An 18,448-nucleotide genomic window follows, 5' to 3' on the forward strand; every position below is an offset into this window, starting at 1 on the left:
GCACCGTGCACGATGATTCGCCTCCTCCATACATATAATTATCAGCCCCTCCCAACATCAACTCCTGCTATGCGAGCGCCTCAAACATGCACACGGTAGCCGCACCATGCAAACGTCCCAGCGCATGCGCCGGACGTGTGTCACAATCGGGCGTTTGACGACCTCGCCTCGTCGGGCCTGGGGTTGGCCAATCCGGGCGGGCTGCGTATAAGATGGAGTTCGAACCCAACAAACGACGTCAACGGTCAATTGTTCAGTTCGGGGTCACGTTAGCACAGCCTCCGCCATGGCGCTTATGGTGCACTGGGTCGGTGGATGGGCTGCATTGTTGGTTCCTGCGGCTATCAGTCGCAACAGTTGGGTTGGAATCGCGGTCTTCTGCATCAGGCTGCCTGTGGTTGCTACATAGTAGATGTTGCGTTGAGCATTTGCTATTCAGGGACCATTCCAGCTGTGACTTGAGGTGCTCTTCATCGGGTGCGACCTGCGATGCGCCCGATGATTTCAGCTGAACCACAAAAGCACAGTGGGCTAGTGCTGCATGTCACAAAGAGGAGGGACAGCGACCAATCAGTTCGGCTGGCCTCTCGATTAGGTTGGGTTGTCATGCTGCTTAGAGACCGCAAGTTTGGCGTGATTCAATGTGGAAACATTACAGGACAGGACCATCAACAGACCAGTAGCTAGGCGTTCTGTAAAATAAAACAATAGACTCTAAAAATGAACATTGTGCATAGTCTCGGGACTTCCAGGTGACTTAGCGATAGAAATAGCCTTGGTACCCCATGGGGTCCTCCGGAATACATCACCACCGAAAAGTCCGGGGAAGTGGGCAGATCTTTTGCTGCGTTTTGACACCGTCGATGAACGCTGGTGCTCAGAAAATGAACCTCGGAGAGGCACGAGTCTATTCGGCTTCGATTTCGCTCCGAACGGCTCGGCTATTGTCCTAAATATGACTTCACCTTCATCGGATCAAGGGGTTGCCGACTCCGGACAGGATTTAGATGGGTCAGTTTGTTGTTAGAAGGCCACAAGAAATGGTCAAATTATTTTCAATAGTCGACGGCGATCCCAGCTCATAGCCCATGAAAAGGCAATTTTAATAACTCTGCTCGGAGTGTTTGCACTATTTGAGTTCATCGATACGGAATACCAAAATCAGACATCCAATGAAGAGGTTCAGGGCCAGGGCCGAAATTTTTGCAATCCACGAGTTCTGATTGGTGGACCCCACAAGCCTCGGAGTGTCGGAGTGGCTTCGGAGGCAGCCGTCAATCACGAGTTTGCCATAAATTTAATCCCACAGAGACGTTCCGAAGGCCAGAAGAATACAGAAACATACGCCAACTACCCCAGAACCGATTTCCTACTCCTATGAATGTCAATTCCACCCGACATTGACCGCACTCTCAAGCATTCTCAAGGAATCGTGTCTGTTGTTGTCAATTGACGTCCTAGTCCTCGGAACAAGCAACGGGTAAGGCGGACACTTGCCACCCACCAACCCGACTTGGACATCTAGAATCTGACTAAGGAAAAGCATCCGGCCTCCATTGAGTTGCTGAACACGATTTACCTATTAATCCATCTTCCTATCCGACTCTTGTCTCCTATTTTTCCATCATCCCTAAGAAACCAGTACCATGTCTTCCTTCTCCACCCTCGTCGACAACCTCTCCTTCCGGGACAGTGATCGTGAATCACGAGTGTCGCAACTCTCCCGAGCCAAATCATATGCGAGCACCAATGCAACGAGCATGACCAGCATTTCGGGGGATATCAAGAGCCAGCTTCATGGAGGATACAGCCATCCGCTCGCGCGAGCATGGCAGGCAGACCGACAATTAACGAAGGTGTGTGCCTCCCTTTGTCACATCCAGCTCAAATACTGATTACCACAGTCCATGCTCGTCTACCCTCTCTTCATCACTGACAACGCCGACGAAATTACTCCCATCCCCTCTCTCCCCAACCAAAGCCGCCGCGGCATCAACACGCTTGTCCCCTTCCTCACCCCTCTCATCCAGCGCGGCCTCCGCTCCATCATCCTCTTCGGCGTCCCCCTCGCCCCCGGCAGCAAAGACGCCCTCGGCACTAGCGCTGACGACCCCAAAGGCCCCGTAATCGCGTCAATCAAGCTCCTCCGCCGCGCCTTCCCCGACCTCTACATCATGGCCGACGTCTGCCTCTGCGAATACACCTCCCACGGCCACTGCGGCATCCTCCGCGACGACGGCTCCCTCAACAACGCCATGTCCGTCGACCGCATCAGCGACGTCGCCCTCGCCTATGCCCTCGCCGGCGCCCACTGCGTCGCCCCCTCAGACATGAACGACGGCCGTGTCCGTGCCATCAAGCTGAAGCTTATCGACGAGGGCATTGCTCACAAGGTCCTCCTCATGTCCTACTCCGCGAAGTTCAGCGGCGCCCTGTACGGGCCGTTCCGTGATGCCGCCGGCTCGGTGCCGAGCTTCGGCGACCGGAAATGCTACCAGTTGCCGCCGGGAGGACGGGGGTTGGCGCGGCGGGCGATCCAGCGAGACATCGGCGAAGGCGCGGACGCCATCATGGTGAAGCCGGCGAGCGCGTACCTAGACATCATCTCCGATGCGAAGGAGCTCGGGCGGGATATGCCCATCGCGGCGTACCAGGTCAGCGGCGAGTTCGCGATGTTGCACGCGGGGGCGAAGGCGGGGGTGTTCGACTTGCAGGAGATTGTCATGGAGAGCATGCAGGGGATCTTGCGGGCTGGAGCGAACATCGTGGTCACGTACTTTGCTCCAGAGCTGATGGGGTGGCTGGATCAGTAAGGGACGGGATGAGACGATTCCGTTCTCATAGCGGTACTGTCAAATAATGTTGACGCGATGGTGATTGCGAATGGGCATCGGATACCTGTGCATGGCGTTTGGTTGGAGGGGACTCTACCCCCTACAAAATTTATGATGAATGGGTTTGATTTATGTGGTATGACAGCATGAGTTATCCGGGGTCACGTTTGCAATGATGATCATCACTCTGTCGGACCATTGTGGATATGGAATGACGATTTGTCACTCTTCCAGGCCATGCTGTGGATACGAAATTGCGGTTTCGAATGGGCAGTCATTGGTGTTGAAATGATGGCGGTAGGTCCTGTTACGGACGTAACGTTGAGCGATAACTGGCTTGCTTGTCTCTTTTCGTTCCGGTCAAGTTGGAACTAAAGAAGTCTTTCCTCATACCGATTCTCACCGCCCATCGCGTCCCATACAAATGGGGCCTTCTCCTTTCTCCCCACCTCTCACTCTTCAAATTTCTAGTCAACTTCCACTCTTCCAGGCATCAATCCCAAAAGGATCACTATTATTATCACGACTGGGCTGATCGTGATTGCTTTTCCATTTTAACATTGGAACCGGCATCTTGAACAAGGCATCAATCGTATCATTGTGATTGTCGAATTCCGTTTCATCTTGCTTCATATTGTGGTGATTGGGCTGCTGCCTGTGGTCGATCGCCACCACCAGGCCACCGCCTCGTATCTCCGTTTCAAGTCACGGGTTTTCGCGACAACGACGCATTTCGGCTTTCGCGTTCTCAACTACTTAAACGCGTCGTCAGATCTCGTTCATGATTGTGCAATTTGCATTTGGTTGATTGCTTGGAATTGAATTGAATGCTTAATTGAACATTGTTGTGTGCTGCTCATCACAATTGACGAACCATTCTCCAATTGAGGTTACTACCAGCTACCATCCCACTGAATTCACAGAACCCCTGTCTTATTGTCCCAACTGCGTTATTATCAGATCAGATATATCTCTCCCATCAATCCCCTCCCTTTCGTTACAATGGATGCCAGCGCTGTTGTCGTCCCTTCAGCGGAACTCCCAAGCGTGCCTACTAAGCACAATGAATTCGTTTCCTACATTGCGTCTCACCCCGATGTGACCATTCCGGACCTCACCCATCCGTATAGGACCTTCGACTCCCGTTTGCGTGAGGTCTACGCCCAAGTCCCCGACCACGAAGTCCTCAAGGACCCCCTCCTTAATGTCGTCCCCGTTTTTGCCGGCCACGAATCGGACATCAAGACCCGTGCTCGCGACCTGGCGAATGAAACGACGGAAGAGAAGGAGAGGTACATCATGTCTCTGAACGACGAAGATCGACGCCCCACCGGCTCTCCCGCGGTGGTGGGAAGCTTCAAGGAGTTTCAGAACAACTTCAATGTCTTCTCCGAGGGTTCCCTCGTTGATATGGACTGGGACAATGTCGTCGTTGCCGGTTCCGCCGCGGTGACCCCCTTGATGCCTGTCCCGGAGAAGCATCGAGGCTCGAAGCGGGCCCTTCGCAGCTACTATCACGAGATCCTTGCCCCTGCGTCTGATGTAGACCTCTTCCTTTATGACCTCACGGAAGAAGCAGCCGTGGAGAAGATCAAGCAGATCGAGACTAAAATTCGGGACTCAATCCTCCAGGAGACAACCACGGTTCGTACTAAGAATGCCATCACCATCGCGAGTCAGTATCCCACTCGCCACGTTCAGATCGTGTTGCGCATCTACAAGTCCATTTCGGAGATTCTCACCGGGTTTGACGTCGATTGTTCTTGCGCGGCGTATGATGGCAAGCAAGTCTACGCGTCTCCTCGTGCATTAGCCGCATACATGACGCAGATCAACCCGATCGATCTGAGCCGACGCTCCCCTTCGTACGAGAACCGCCTTTCCAAATACTCGCGGCGTGGCTTCGAGGTGTACTGGCCCATCCTGGACCGGTCGCGGGTGGATCCGACCATCTTCGAACGTAACTTCCCTCGGACCTTCGGCCTTGCACGGCTCCTTGTCCTGGAGAAGCTCCCGAAGAGCTCGGATCGTGATGATTACCTCGATCAGCGTCGCCAGGAGCGGGGCCGTCCGGCCATCAACCGGTGGATTCGCCAAGCGCGTCAGTTGAGGGGGAATATCAAAGATAACTTCGAGGATGAAGTTGCGGAGTGGGTTGATCAAGGCGAGGTTTCGAACTACCACACTTTCGTAAGTGGATTCTTCGAGAAAGACACAAGTAAATCGAGCTAATTAATTCTAGACGGTACCTTACGGCGAGAAGTTTCATGCAAGGAAGATTGATAAGCTTCTGTACACCAAGGACTTGCTTCTTAATGCCGAATGGAATCAGACGAAGGAACGCGACACCAATCTCCATCGCCACCCAGCCTTCTTTGGCAATGTGGAAGATGTGATCGAGGATTGCTGTGGCTATTGCCCGAAGCCAGTGACCCCTGAAGATGAGGAGCTTGCCGAGGAGGAAGACAAGATCTACGTCAGCGGCAAGATCTCCTTCATCAAAGATGATCCCGGCCGTCAGCAGATCGGTAGCTTCAACCCTCTGACTGAAGATGACTGGACTGAGATGGCATACGTCGGCAACACCGCCCGTCTCTGCCAAGCCATCGTCGATCGGGACGTCGAGCACGTCCAGGATTGGCTCTCTCAAGAGGGTGCAGATCCCAACCGTCGTGACTACACTGGCCGTACGCCGCTCCATCTGGCAACCATGTGCTCCTCCCCCGAAGTGGTCAAGTGTCTCGTGGAGCACGGAGCCAAGCTTATTGCTCGTATTGCGGATGGACGGACTGCGTTGCACATCGCGGCCTCTCGGGGAGAGGTGGAGATGGTCAAAATCCTCATGGATAAGAGCGAGGCGAATGAAGAGGTGGAGATGGAGATGGAGGACGCGAAGCGGAAGGCTCGAAAAACAGACGGCGCATCGGATACGGAAGACGAGTCGATGGCTGGCGTAGAGAATGAAAACGAAGAGGAAAATGAAGGCGAAGAAGATGATGAGGACTATAGTGAGATTGACGAGGATGAGGAGGATGAAGACAGCCATTCCATGGCTACAGGGTCCTTTGTCAAGGTCTCTCGAGAGAAGCAGGCGCAAGAGCAGACAGAGGTCCCGGAAGATGAGGAACACGAACCGGACTTCTACGACGTCAACGTGCTCGCATGGGATGCTAAATGCTCACCTTTGCACCTAGCAATCATCAATGGCCATACCAACGTGGTGAAAGAGATGGTCCAGAACTACGGGGCCGATGTCCTGCTTCCCATCAAGCTCATCGACGAGTACACACAGAATGCCAGGGGCGCTATCTTGACGCTCGTCCTGGGACTGGCACTACCCAAGGATAAAGCAGTTGAGATGACCGAGCTTCTCTTGGATCTCGGGGCTTCCCCTGCCCAGGCGGATGTCAACCAACAGACCGCGCTTTATTATATTGTCGCCCACGGAGCCCATCTCCTAGATACGGTCATCTCCAAAGACGAACCAGGCTTCAAACGCGCGGTTAACCATGTGTCGTTCGCGAACGACCAGTGGAACCCTCGCACTATGAGTCTCCTGGCTGCCGCTATCGATAACCACGATATCATCGCTGTCATGAAGCTTCTGGAAAACGGGGCGACGCCTGAGGTCGATTTCGCCTCGTGGTCCAAGAGCGTCAAGATCTTTGTTGACCAGCGTACCTCCAGAAATTCCCACAACAGGTTCGACAAAGCGTACTTCGAGCAGAACACGGAGCAGCCACTGGTGATCGCGATTGAATCCGAGCAACCGGACGTGGCCATTGAACTGGTCAAGGCTGGCGCGGATCCAAACACACTCACTCAGAACGGTGCTCGGGTGAAGCAACCGAATTCTCATGCACGTACGTGGACACGAGGTGATACGGTGCTGGATCTCGCCCAAACAAAGCTGAAAGCACTCCGTGACTGGCTTGAGTCCGCGGACTCCAAAAGCTCGAAGTCTACGAAACCATTGCAAGAAGACTCGAACTACCTTGGAGAATTCGAAGAGAGCTCGTACCAGCGCTGGGTCGCAGAGACACTGTTGCACCGCGAGAAAGATGCCCGAGATAAAAAGGAGAAGGCCCGCCGCAAAACACTCGCTGACCCAAAGGAGACCAAAGGACTCAAGCTAAAGGAAGCTGCTGTCACAAATCTCATTTCGCAGCTCGAAGCTGTGGAAAAGGCGCTTCTCGAGCGCGGCGCAAAGAAGTTCTACGAGCTGTACCCCGACATCCCGGTTCCTTCTGATCGGCCACATTACAGTGGGTGTGCTTGTTGTCATCCTAAGGTCGAGGAAGAGTTCAAGATCCAGTTCACTTTCAATGATGGTATCGGTTCGCACCCCGATGAAAAGCAAGAGGGCTTCGTCAAGTTGTAAGTCAGCAACGTCTTCTGGCGTCAAGGAACCCCGAACAGTGTTCGAGTATAGTGATGACTGACATTTGTCCAGATTCGAGGCGGCTTGGGCTGGTGATCTTGAAACGATCAAAAGACTGACCTTGGCCACTTGGGGCAAAGATAATGACCAATCTCCCCTCAAGCTGGTGGCAACGGACCAGCTGGGCCACTCTCCCTTCCAGCTGGCAGTACTCCGAGGCCATCTGGAAGCCGCTTTCGGAATGCTTCAAGTTGTTCAGATACAATACCTTCCTCGGGAAGACCCTCAGGAGCGCTACATCCTTCATGACGGCCACACCAGCGACGAAACCGACAACGAGAGCGACGGAACCAACGACGAAAGCGACAGCAAAAGCGACAGCGAAAGCGACGATTCCATCCATGTCTACAAGACTGTTATGGATGATACTTTCACGATCGAGAATATTGGTGAAGTGTCGTCGCAAGTGAAGAGCCGCGTCACTGCCGTCAAATGCCTCAATCGTGGGGTCGGAGCCTTTGGCGAGGAACTTGCGAACGAGAACCGTAGCAAAGGTGATCCAATCTTCTATGGAAATCAAGGCCTTTTCGGCTTTGCTGTGTTCACGGATGATATGAAGCTCTTTCAGTGGCTGCTTGACATTGGGTTGAAGTTTCAGCGAGAGTTTCCTGGAACCTCCGACGGCGACAATCCCCCAACGATATTCACCATCAATCCCGAAGCCTTCCAGGTGGCCATGCGGCTTGGACGCACGAAGTTCCTTGCGGAGATGTTGAAGCAAACTGGTGTTGGTCTTCCATTGGAGGAACTCGTCAAGAAGAGCGGTGTGGAGATCAAGGAGAAACCCAAATACTATCAAGGCCTCTCTGTCCATGGAAAGAAGAGAAAGGACTGGGTAGCAAGGGGCAGAGGAATCGTCTTCAACAACAACATTTCCACTCAAAATCCCCCTCTTCTCATTGCCGCGAAGGATGGCAACATCGACACGATCGAATGGTTCATGAGTGAAGCTCCTTTGAGACACTTCAAAAAATTTACCGAAGATCATGCCGATGATAAGAGGATCAAGCATCTGGCCTCCCTCCGTGGGGGAATAGATAAGACGCTGTCCACATTCCTTGGAGTCCGATGTAAGTGCATGCCCAATGACTGCTATATCTGCGCTAACCGGAGCCACAGCCGGACTCGCTCTTCATTGTGTGGTGATGTCCAAGCCGAAGGAGGATACGCCGGAGGTCCTCCAATACTTGATCGATGCCATGCCTTCCGCAATCGACAGTCGCTCTCAGGAAGGTTGGACACCTCTGATGCTCGCCTTCTCGCTTCATCGCCATACCTTAGCGAAGGTCCTCATCGATGCTGGCTCGAATCAGACTCTTCGCGACAAAATCGGTTGCAATCTCGCCCATCATATCGTGTGCCCGGCACCCTGCATTCTATTCCATAAGCCGCTGATCATCCGCCTCGAAAAGGATAGCTATCGTGGCTTCATAGAGCTGATTGATCCGCGTCTACGAAGCAACATGTTCGTGGAGCGGGCGAGTTGGGGCGCGGGCGCAATGACTCCTCTCTCCTATCTGATTTCGAAGAATCTCGGTGAGTGGTACCAAGGTGACCAAACCCTCCACGATCCACAGATCTCGCAGGTCATCAAGACGGTGCTTGCCTTCAGTGGTGGCGACGAACTCGAAATGATCAACGGCGAGGGCAACTCGCCGCTGCACACGGCGGTGCTGAACCGCCTGCCGCACATTGCTCGCACGCTGCTGGAGTTCCGTCCAGGTCTGCTATACCGCGAAAACGCCGTTGGCCGCACGCCGCTCGAGGTCGCGGAAGATGCAGCGGTGATAAAAAAGACGGCCAATACTCCGACGTTGAGGAGAGATGCGTACGGGACTCTGCGACGACCGATATTTCTGAAGCAGACACTTGGAATGGACGGGACGCAATACTACGAAGCGGAGGAGAAAAAGAAGACAGGCGATGCCCAGGGTTCCGAAGATAGTAAGGAAGAGACGATGCTGAAACTGTGCCGGTCGTTCGCGGAGAAGATGGCGGCGGACGGAGAGCCGGTCAAGCGGAAGCTCGTGACCTTGTACGAGGCCAACGAAGTAGCTAAGCGGTTGGCAGCGAAGAGTAGCGAGAATAACAAGGCCCGGCGCCGCACCTGGGCTACGGGAGACGACGACGGGGATGCGGAAGGTGAGGGCGTGAAAGAGGAGAACGTGAGAGACGAGGTGGATGAATGGTTCGCATGGGCACATCAGGATTTAGATTTCGGCTGGGTGAAGAAAGGCAATGATGAGGATGAAGATGACGTGAATCTATGATGACGAACAAACGGATGGCGCTGCACAATGATCGACTAGTTTTCAGCGACCCGTAGGAAAAATTATCTCTTTTCTTGCTCTCGCAATTATAGTATATTCCATGGCTATTTCTCATTTTCCTCGACCGTGCTCCTCGATATCTTCCACAGCAATTTAATCTCGTCCTTAAATGGGTTGAAAATCGAACGAGCACAATGTTTGCGACTGGTATGCGATCGCTTTTTTCCGGTGACTCACGCACGATGTTTGGGTGTTGCTCCAATCCCCCGTCAATGCCTCCCTGGCCCTCGTGGCCTGGTCATCGGCGCACTTCGTCGCCCTCGCCGTGACCCGCCAAAGAACGCACCCAAGCCCGAACTTCCACCTCCCGAAAGTAGGTCTCCGAGGCCTCCGCTACCGCTAGGGTTGGCAGCAAGACTTTCCAGGAGAGCACAGCCAGAGTCAACCGAGGTTGCGTTGATGAAAGTGATATCAGGGGAGTTGGGACCGCCGAGCTTGATGAGCGTGTTCTCTAATGTGTGGGGTCAGACCGCTGGGGATTGTCGAGAAGAAGGCACTTGTCACTCACTGGTAGGGTCATACACTGGCCACCCAAGCCTCGGCAGGTAATTCTCCGGGTCTTTTGCGAAACCACTCCACGCCGACATCAAGATCTGGCTAAAATTCCTCTCCGCCGGAATGTCAGGCATCCCGGAAACGAACTCCGACGTCCCAAAAACGGGGGCGAGTTCAGCGCCATGCCAGGCGCCTTGGACGCCGATGTCCTGGTTCGGCCATGTTGCGGCGTACAGATATCGCCAGACTTTCACACCTGCGTCCGCGCGTGCCTTCGCTGCTGAAGCGGCAGGACAGCTAAATGCCCCGTTCAGCACACCACCGGCGCCAGAGTCAGTTTGCGTGCAGTTTGTGGAGTTGCCACCGACACAGGCAAGGAGGGTGAAGAGGGACAGTTCATTGTCTGTGTTGCCGACCAACGTAGGCTAAATTAAAGGTCAGTATAACCCGACACATCATCTGGACATGGCCATACCAGTTTCGCAAAATTACCTGCCGCACGACGAGCATTGTAGTCCGGAAATACGGTCTTATTATCCGCTGTCGGCGCGAAGGCAGTCAACGCCGCAAGAGCACCACCCTCCGGAGTGGTCGCGTTCACGATAGCTTGCCAGGGCTTCGATCGCATGCACGCAAGGGTGGCTTCACCTGCATCGCGGCCACCGCAGCCGAGCTTCTCGCTCGCTGAATACCAGCCGCCGCTGGTATCTCGGCCACCAACCATGGTGTTACTCGCCGTTCCAGACTGCGGGATGAAAGCGTGGACAATGGGGTCCTCGGTCCAGGCAAATGAGTAGATGTCTACGGAAGAGCCACCGGCACTCTGCCCGAATAGTGTGATGCGCTCCGGATCACCGCCGAATTTGGCAATGTTGTCGCGAACCCATTCGACGCCGAGACGTTGATCGAGAAGACCGCCATTCAAGCCCGTCCCAAATGAGACACCTGGAAATCCGAAGATGTTGACACGATAGCTGTAGGAGATCAGCGAATGATGGACCGCTTAATAGATCATACACACTTGACGCTGACGACTATAACGTCCATATCATTTGCAAGACGGGCGCCATTGTAGGCAGGGCTCTGAGAGTTTCCGGAATTGAAGCCACCTCCGTAAATCCAGAGCAACACCGCCTTCGCCTTCTCACCCGTCTGGGGCTTGGTCCAAATGTTCAACGTCAAGCAGTCTTCGTCGAACACATCTCCTTTTTGCCCCAATATGTTGGCCAATTTCTCTGCGAAGGGTGGAAGGTTTTGAAACGCTGGTCCTGTCGTTGGCGCAATGGCCGCCGGACAGTCGCTGATCGAGTTAGTTATAAGATGATATGATGGATAGGACCATCATACGGAGACTGTCTCAATTGTTAGCTGGTAATTCAATGCTGAAAATAACAGGTGTTTTACAAATTTGGCAGCGTCAATAGACCCGTTTCCCGTATATGGCTGCGGAGCTGCAAATCGCAGATCACCAACAGGTGGCTTCGCGTATGGAACGCCTAGATATTCCGACACCTCCGACTGCCATGACGACGCATGTCCTTTGATGGTTCCACTAGTTGTCTGCACCTCTTGCCCGATGTCCCAACAAGCGTAGGCATGTGAAGTGACAAAGGCCGCAAGTGTCGCAGTTCTCAAAGTAGAAAACATCATCGTAAAGAGTGATTTTCAAAGTACTTGGCAAACCCAATTATCTTTGGTCTCATCAGATCAAGCTTTTGTAGACAGCGGGTCGTTATGTACTGAGCCAGGAAAGATGATTCCCGGTCATCTTTGCGATTTATCTGGGCATCCAATATTCCACCCTATCGGGAGCATACTCGGATTCTAGTTAGCGAGAACGACGAACAGAGATATATGGTACCAAATTGAGATCATATTGAGAGACTCTTCCGGAAGCTCGGAATTGTAAACGATGCGTAGAAATAGATGAAAGAGACACGCTATAGCACAACAATTAAGCGAGTCGATCGCGGAAGCGTACGACGGCGTAATTTAATAGACGGTTCACCGAGTGAGACCTAAAACAATGCGAGCAAGTTTATATGCGTTGGGGTCAAGGCACACACACAACTCACTCTGTGCCCCTGTTATCGAATACATTCTGTCTTCGATTATACTATGTACAGAAGCCAATTTGTACTATGTACAGAAGCCAATTTGGCTTTGGTAGATTTGGGGCTAGCTCGGTCTCATGTAGATGGAGATATGGAAAGTCATCAACAAGATCAGATTGAGAACCGATGATCGCTGGCCACCAAGTGCTCCTCTAATAGATACTTGATAGGATAGGATCTTCGATAAGTTACTTTGTTGAACGTGAGCATGTAGGAAAATAGTCCTCCATCCTCCTATGATGCGGCGGATTTCCTACCTTGATTTCGGAGCTAGTGTTAGAAGTGGGGAACAGGAACAAAAGTTGTTGGGTGTCACCATCTGATATCAGCGTGCACCTCGGAAGAATATTATAGTAGCAAAGCTATTCCGTACCGATAACATGGTGGTTATTTCTACAAAAGGTAGATTGTGGATTGTGAAGGAGCAGAAGATCTTCATGAGTTCCTCTCTCTTGTCTTGGAGTGCTTGGTGATGTGATTTGTGGTGATGGCTGATGTACGGGCCATGCACCAATGCACTGCACGTAATGGACATTACATAATATTGATGCCTTACAGCTGACCTCAGACTCTAACCTCATGCCTCAGGCTCCTAAATCGCGTGTGGGTCTGCCGGCCTTCCACCACATCAATCAAATCCATCAAATCGGATCATACCCGTACCTATGCATCAGCCTACGTGTTGTCGCAGCCTTCTGCTTGCCACTTCACCCATAGTATCAAACTATCACCTTCGGCTGCTTTCCAGCACTGCAAGGTTTGACTATGTATTGCATTCATAGCGAAGGCTGAAGGCTATAGCTTTGTTGACGCTACAGGATTTTGCCCCTATCACGGCCAAGCAACAGCACTCCATCCTTGGACTCAAGTTTCGACCGCATCTATCGCATTTCTTCGGCGTTCCTGAAAGTTCTGAATATTCGAACTTGGTCAATATTTACAACCTTGATCGACATAGAATCCACCAGGACGCCGTGCCTTTTGCTATCTGTCGTCAACTATATTAGCATTTCCTCCGCAATCTTTTGGCTTGAAGTCCTATCAACCTATTTAACGAAGCCATTCCGTCACTCAATATGGATCTCAGTCGTCTTCGACAACAAACTATAGCAGGCGGAGGGGAAGAGGAGGCTGTCACGGTCAATACAAGAGCTCTGATTGATAAAGTGTTAGCAAGATACTCCAGCGACTTCACTACCCTTCGAGAACTTGTCCAGAATGCAGCGGATGCTAAGAGTTCGAAAGTCACGATCAAACTTGAGACTCTGCCCTCCATCACCATACCTCTTCCTGCTGGGGAAGAATCGTCTGAGTTGCTCAAACATACTCTTCGCCACCATACAGTTCAGAGAATTGTCGTCAGCAATGATGGCGAGTATTTCCGTGAAGAAGATTGGACTCGGTTGAAGCGCATTGCAGAAGGTAACCCGGACGAAACGAAAATTGGTGCCTTTGGGGTCGGGTTTTACAGTGTCTTCGCGGACTGCGAGGAGCCATTTGTTGTTTCAGGGCATCAGACTATGGCATTCTTCTGGAAGAACAATAGCCTTTTTACACAGTCCGGTAGGCTGGACACAAGCAAAGCCGGCTCTGACACAACATTTCTACTCGATTACCGGGAAAAGAACACACCTGTCCCTGATCTGCTAGCGCTATGCCGGTTTCTCTGCACTAGCATCACATTCATCGCTCTACAGAAAATAGAGCTGTGGGTGGACAGCTATCCAGTTTTCGAGCTGCACAAGATCACCGCGCCAGAATCTGCGGTATCGGTCCCGCCTGGTATTCGGACGCAAACCAAGGATGGACTCTTGCGAATATCGAGCGTGAACCACCGCAACGGTCAGATCCATTGCAAATGGATGAATATCATTGCTTGGTCAAGGACCGAAGCGAAAGCTGCTGTGCAGCAGGAAGACTCACTCGGTGCTATTCCAAGTCTCAGGACGATTTTTGGCAAGTTTAGTAAGAGTGCTGCTACGCGAAGAAAAGAAGAGGAACGAGCAGCTGCACAAGCAGCTGTGAGCGAAGACGCGGCTGGATTCTCAACTGCCACAGTTTTCTTCCGCCTGAGCACCCTCGGTATCATCTCTTCCGTCTCACCAAAATTCGCTAGAGAACTGGAGCGCGCGACCAAGAAGCCACCGCCAAAGCAGACGAGGATGGAGATATTAACATCGCCTAAAGATGAGACTGCCGCTTCATTCTCATCGCTTAGCGGTACCACCTCCAGCCAAGCCAAAGTCCTATTCGAATCTGTCTTGCCACAGGAGCATGGTCGGATATACATTGGATTCCCAACTTCTCAAACCACCGGATATCTTTGCCATATCGCGGCGCCTTCCGTTATTCCAACGGTGGAGCGGGAATCGATTGACTTAAATGCCCGGCATGTCAGTACGTGGAATATTGCAATGCTATATATGGCCGGCATCGCCTGTCGTATTGCCTATTCCAATGAAATGAACGATCTGAGCAAGCGGCTACAAAAACACGCTGAAAATAACGGGTCAAGAGAAGTTCGTTCCGAAGATGTCTCGGAGTTCATTCCTGCTGCTGCGAACATTTTCAAGCAGTACACTCCTATCAATACGACCCCGTCATCCGCAGTCGGTCGATGCATTGAGGAAGGATTTTGGGAGTGCTCAACGCAAAATCGAATCGAATTGCTCTCCACAAAAGGCGTGCGCCTAAGCGATGGGGTTCGGGTCAGCGATAAATCGTTGGCATTCATCGAGTCAATTCCGATCGTCCCGCAGATTATTATGGAAGAATCTGGGGGCTTCTTTCAAGCGCTTTTCTCAAGGGGGATGCTCTCAGCCGTCACTATCCCGGACATACGGAAAGAGCTGGAGAGCCGCGTCCTCAGCGAGAGTGAAGCTATCCAGATGCTACGATGGGCAGCAAGCGAGCAGAACGAGGGCCTGTCTCAGGCAGTTGTGAAAGATATAGTCACTAGAGCAGTCATGACTTTGAAGAATGTCGATGCTGCACCTAGCAAGAACCAGGATGGAGATTCGGGAAGAGTTTTAATGCTCGGAAGCATCAATACCTATCTACCCAACTCCGTCACTTTCTCCGACATCACCATACCGGAGCACACAATCCCGCTTCAATTGTCGAAACAGCTAACAAAAAAAGAAATGGTGATCTTCGGCTGGGAAGAGCTGCACGTCACGAGTTGGCTGGAGTACGTTGTCGAAACTGCCCCTAAGGATGGTCCGACCTCCCTTTCAAATCCAGACTACGTCGTTCGAATACTTGGTGTCCTCTCTCGGCAGTGGGGATCGATCCCAACAGCTGCTAAGGACAAGATTGTGGCCATGTTGAGCAACCGCCCAATACTTCCGACAAACAAAGGCATGAAAACACCCAAAGAGGCCTACTTTCCTCAGGCAGCGAGAAGCTTTCCTGACCTTGCTGTTATTGTCCCCGAGCTGCATAAGCTGAAGGACGCCTTTCTAAAAGCCTTGGGAGTCCGCCTCACCCTGGATCTCAACCTCCTAATAGAGCGGATAATTGCGCCGGAGTCCTCAGATCCCTTGACCTTGTTCGAGATCGTCAAATACCTTGCGTCGGTATCTAATGACATCCCTGAAGACGAACGAAAGCTGTTGCGGACAAAAGCAGTTTGGCCTGCTGAGCGGAGTCTTCCAAATGTTAAAGTGCACTCTAGGAGATATCAGATTTCCGAGCTCTTCGAGCCGAGCGAAGAACATAAGCGGCTAGGCCTGCTTGTTCTACGCTGGCCTAGCGACCGATATCTTGACTCGAGAGAGATGAGATTCCTGAAGGGATTGGGTCTTCGGGTTGCACCGACCAGGGAGAAGCTGATGGAAGTCATACAGCTTAGCGTCGGAGGGGATCTACCCCAGATATATAATGCTGCCCTCGAAAGGTTCGTCCAGGATACTTCTAGAGACGACTATCTGGCTGCCATACTCCGAGATAAGATCGCTTTCATTCCAGCCGATAATGTTCCGTGGCCACGGGTATTTCCGCCAGATCAGCTCTTCACAAATGACAAGGCCACTGTCTTTGGATACCAAATCCTCCCTCCTCGCTTGAGAACCTATGCTGCTAGGTTAGCGGTACGAGAGGATCCGCCAATACACGATTGCATTTCAAAGCTTATATCAACCGCAAAGCCGACCTCCTTTACCGATGCGATTGCCAAGTTCGAGTACCTTGCTCCACGAGTCGGCGAGATAGACAAGAGGACTATGGACATTTTAAGCTCGTCCGAGATAGTTCCCATCTTCAAGGACAAGCGGATTATCCGCTACGCTGCCCCGAAATTATGCATCCTAGGGTCATCTTCCCACTTGTTGGGGGACGTTTTTGATTTCGTTAGTTTCAACACGACGGCCGATTATCTCCTTACGCATCTAGGCACTAAATTGGAGCCGACTACAGTGGACATTGGCCAAATCCTTGTTCGACACTGGGATCAGATCCTTCAGAAAGCCGGTGCAGAAGGGTATCTAGAACTTCTTCGAAAGCTTGCTTCAAACGTCGATGCGTTGAAAACTTCCAAGCAACTCTGGAAAGATTTAAAGTCAGCAGGCTGCCTCCTGGCATTCCAGGATGCCACCAAGCCGCAGTCCAAGGCCAAGGCGGAACCGGATGATGACCTGTACGAGGATGAACCAGTTGAGCGTACTTGGCATCTGAAGGATGTGAGAAACATTGTCATGGTCGATTCGATACAGGAGTATGCAAAGTTCCGAGATGTGCTCTTCTCTGCTCCTCAAGATGATGTGTTGGAGCGCTTCTACAAGGAGCTTGGAGTCCCAAACCTAAGCTCAATGATTCAGACCAGCCATCGACTTGGTCCACCAGTGAGGGACCAGCGCGAGGCTACGACATTGCATAAGCAGCTCTGCGAGCGATCGAGAGTGTTTTTGTATGATCACAGCAGATCCAGTGTTCTTCATGATGCTTCATGGGTCGAGAAACGGCTGAAAGTCGTTCTGATTGAGAATCTTACCCGCCATTCTCGACTCGCTGGCCACAACGCAAGCTACAAGGAACGAAAAAGTGCATCGATGTTTGAGAAGAGCAAGGACGATATCACGATGTACATCACGCCCCATGCCGATATGTACGACGTCGCAATAGCTTTGGTGCCCCATCTCCTCAAGAACCCTAAACACAACGACATTATTGCGCTAGAGATGATATTAGCGACAGACCTTCGCCGTCTGCGTGCAAAAGGCTACAATGTCGACCGCATTCTCAGAGCTCGAGAGCTCGAGCATCGGGTTGCACAACAGCAGAAACCACCAGTGGCGCCACCCCAGCCTCCGGCACCTCCGCCCCCGGCAATCAAGGACGCGTCACCGAATGTGCAACCAGATTCAGAAAAGTCAAAAGGAACCATGTCGATACCGATCCACAATGCAGGGGAGAATGCCAAAACGCCCAAGAAAGAGCCGAAAAACTACTTACACGACGCTCTCGGTGCATTCGGTTTCACTATGCCGGGCGCATTCGGATCCGACGACAGTCCTCCGCACCAGGCTCCTGTCGCTCCCAATCAACAACAATCGCTCCAACCGCCACCGCCGTATGAGCCGACGCAAAAACCGCATACGCCACCCCCTCACGACCCCCTCCGGCTACAGCGTACGCTTCAGCAAGCCATCGGCATGTCTCGGCCGTCAAACGCCAACAGTGTCTTTTCCCAACCCACTCAGCGGCAGCTCACCGATTCTCGGACATCATATTGTGATGCCACCCCGGCTCAAGATCTTGTCCGGCACGGCGACGTCATTGCAGGTATGCCGCTGTACCTCTTCCGCTCGGATCTGCAGTCCATGCAATCTCGGCTGCGCGAGCACCATCATTCGCTTAACATTGTGGTGTTGGCGCGGATACTTCTCGCTCTCGGCGATTCCATGGGGATCCCCAAGGGGGCGCTGAATGTCTTCTGGGCCGAAGATGGCCGATCGATTGCGTTCAATAAAGATGGGACGTTGTACTGCAATTACGCATTTGCGCAGGGGATCCAGTTCAACGATGCGAAGGCGTGGATCTACTGGTTTGTCACGCTGTGTCATGAATTGGCGCACAATTTGGTCAAGGAGCATAGTTCGGACCATGGGTTCTATACGGAATCGTTCGTTCATGAAATGATTTGGAACGTTTTAGACCGGGCGAGGGCAGAGGGTGTAGTAGCAGGCTCAGGCGATAAATTGGTCGACATAGACTAGAGGGAAGGAAAGTGGTATC

General features: G+C 52.2%; 4 protein-coding genes across 4 annotated transcripts; 3 read left to right on the forward strand and 1 right to left on the reverse strand.

Moving 5' to 3' along the window:
* Window positions 1-1,646: 1,646 nt before the first annotated feature.
* P152DRAFT_400223 (tetrapyrrole biosynthesis, porphobilinogen synthase) lies at window positions 1,647-2,813 on the forward strand (the record flags this gene model as incomplete). The annotated part of the gene is made up of 2 exons (XM_033676558.1): window positions 1,647-1,856; window positions 1,905-2,813. The coding sequence occupies 2 exons, from the start codon at window positions 1,647-1,649 to the stop codon at window positions 2,811-2,813; spliced, it is 1,119 nt and encodes a 372-aa protein (XP_033532588.1).
* Window positions 2,814-7,287: 4,474 nt separating this feature from the next.
* On the forward strand, window positions 7,288-8,832 carry P152DRAFT_72604 (uncharacterized protein). The gene has a single exon (XM_033683210.1). It carries the CDS (start codon window positions 7,457-7,459, stop codon window positions 8,660-8,662), a length of 1,206 nt encoding a protein of 401 aa, XP_033532589.1. The 5' UTR covers window positions 7,288-7,456; the 3' UTR covers window positions 8,663-8,832.
* A 703-nt stretch (window positions 8,833-9,535) lies between these two features.
* Window positions 9,536-12,077, reverse strand: P152DRAFT_419597 (alpha/beta-hydrolase). The gene is made up of 6 exons (XM_033677131.1): window positions 11,505-12,077; window positions 11,448-11,452; window positions 11,122-11,400; window positions 10,576-11,074; window positions 10,114-10,525; window positions 9,536-10,056 (listed from the first exon to the last, which is right to left on the reverse strand). Exons 1-6 carry the CDS (start codon window positions 11,748-11,750, stop codon window positions 9,815-9,817), a joined length of 1,683 nt encoding a protein of 560 aa, XP_033532590.1. The 5' UTR covers window positions 11,751-12,077; the 3' UTR covers window positions 9,536-9,814.
* Window positions 12,078-12,901: 824 nt separating this feature from the next.
* Window positions 12,902-18,429, forward strand: P152DRAFT_515374 (uncharacterized protein; the record flags this gene model as incomplete). The annotated part of the gene is made up of 2 exons (XM_033682898.1): window positions 12,902-16,305; window positions 16,363-18,429. The coding sequence occupies exons 1-2, from the start codon at window positions 13,291-13,293 to the stop codon at window positions 18,427-18,429; spliced, it is 5,082 nt and encodes a 1,693-aa protein (XP_033532591.1). The 5' UTR covers window positions 12,902-13,290.
* Window positions 18,430-18,448: the final 19 nt, after the last annotated feature.

Source organism: Eremomyces bilateralis, assembly GCF_010015585.1.
Source record: "Eremomyces bilateralis CBS 781.70 unplaced genomic scaffold P152scaffold_15, whole genome shotgun sequence".
In the NCBI taxonomy this organism is placed as follows: Eukaryota; Fungi; Ascomycota; class Dothideomycetes; order Eremomycetales; family Eremomycetaceae; genus Eremomyces; species Eremomyces bilateralis.

Excerpts from the sequence above, each read along its gene's own strand:
- P152DRAFT_419597 (XM_033677131.1), bottom strand. The coding sequence starts at position 11,750 with ATGATGTTTTCTACTTTGAGAACTGCGACACTTGCGGCCTTTGTCACT. Across the intron at positions 11,075-11,121 it reads GTTATAGTCGTCAGCGTCAA|CTATCGTGTCAACATCTTCG; the intron begins GTGTGTATGATC and ends GATCTCCTACAG. Across the intron at positions 10,526-10,575 it reads CAGGTAATTTTGCGAAACTG|CCTACGTTGGTCGGCAACAC; the intron begins GTATGGCCATGT and ends CCTTTAATTTAG.
- P152DRAFT_72604 (XM_033683210.1), top strand. The coding sequence starts at position 7,457 with ATGCTTCAAGTTGTTCAGATACAATACCTTCCTCGGGAAGACCCTCAG.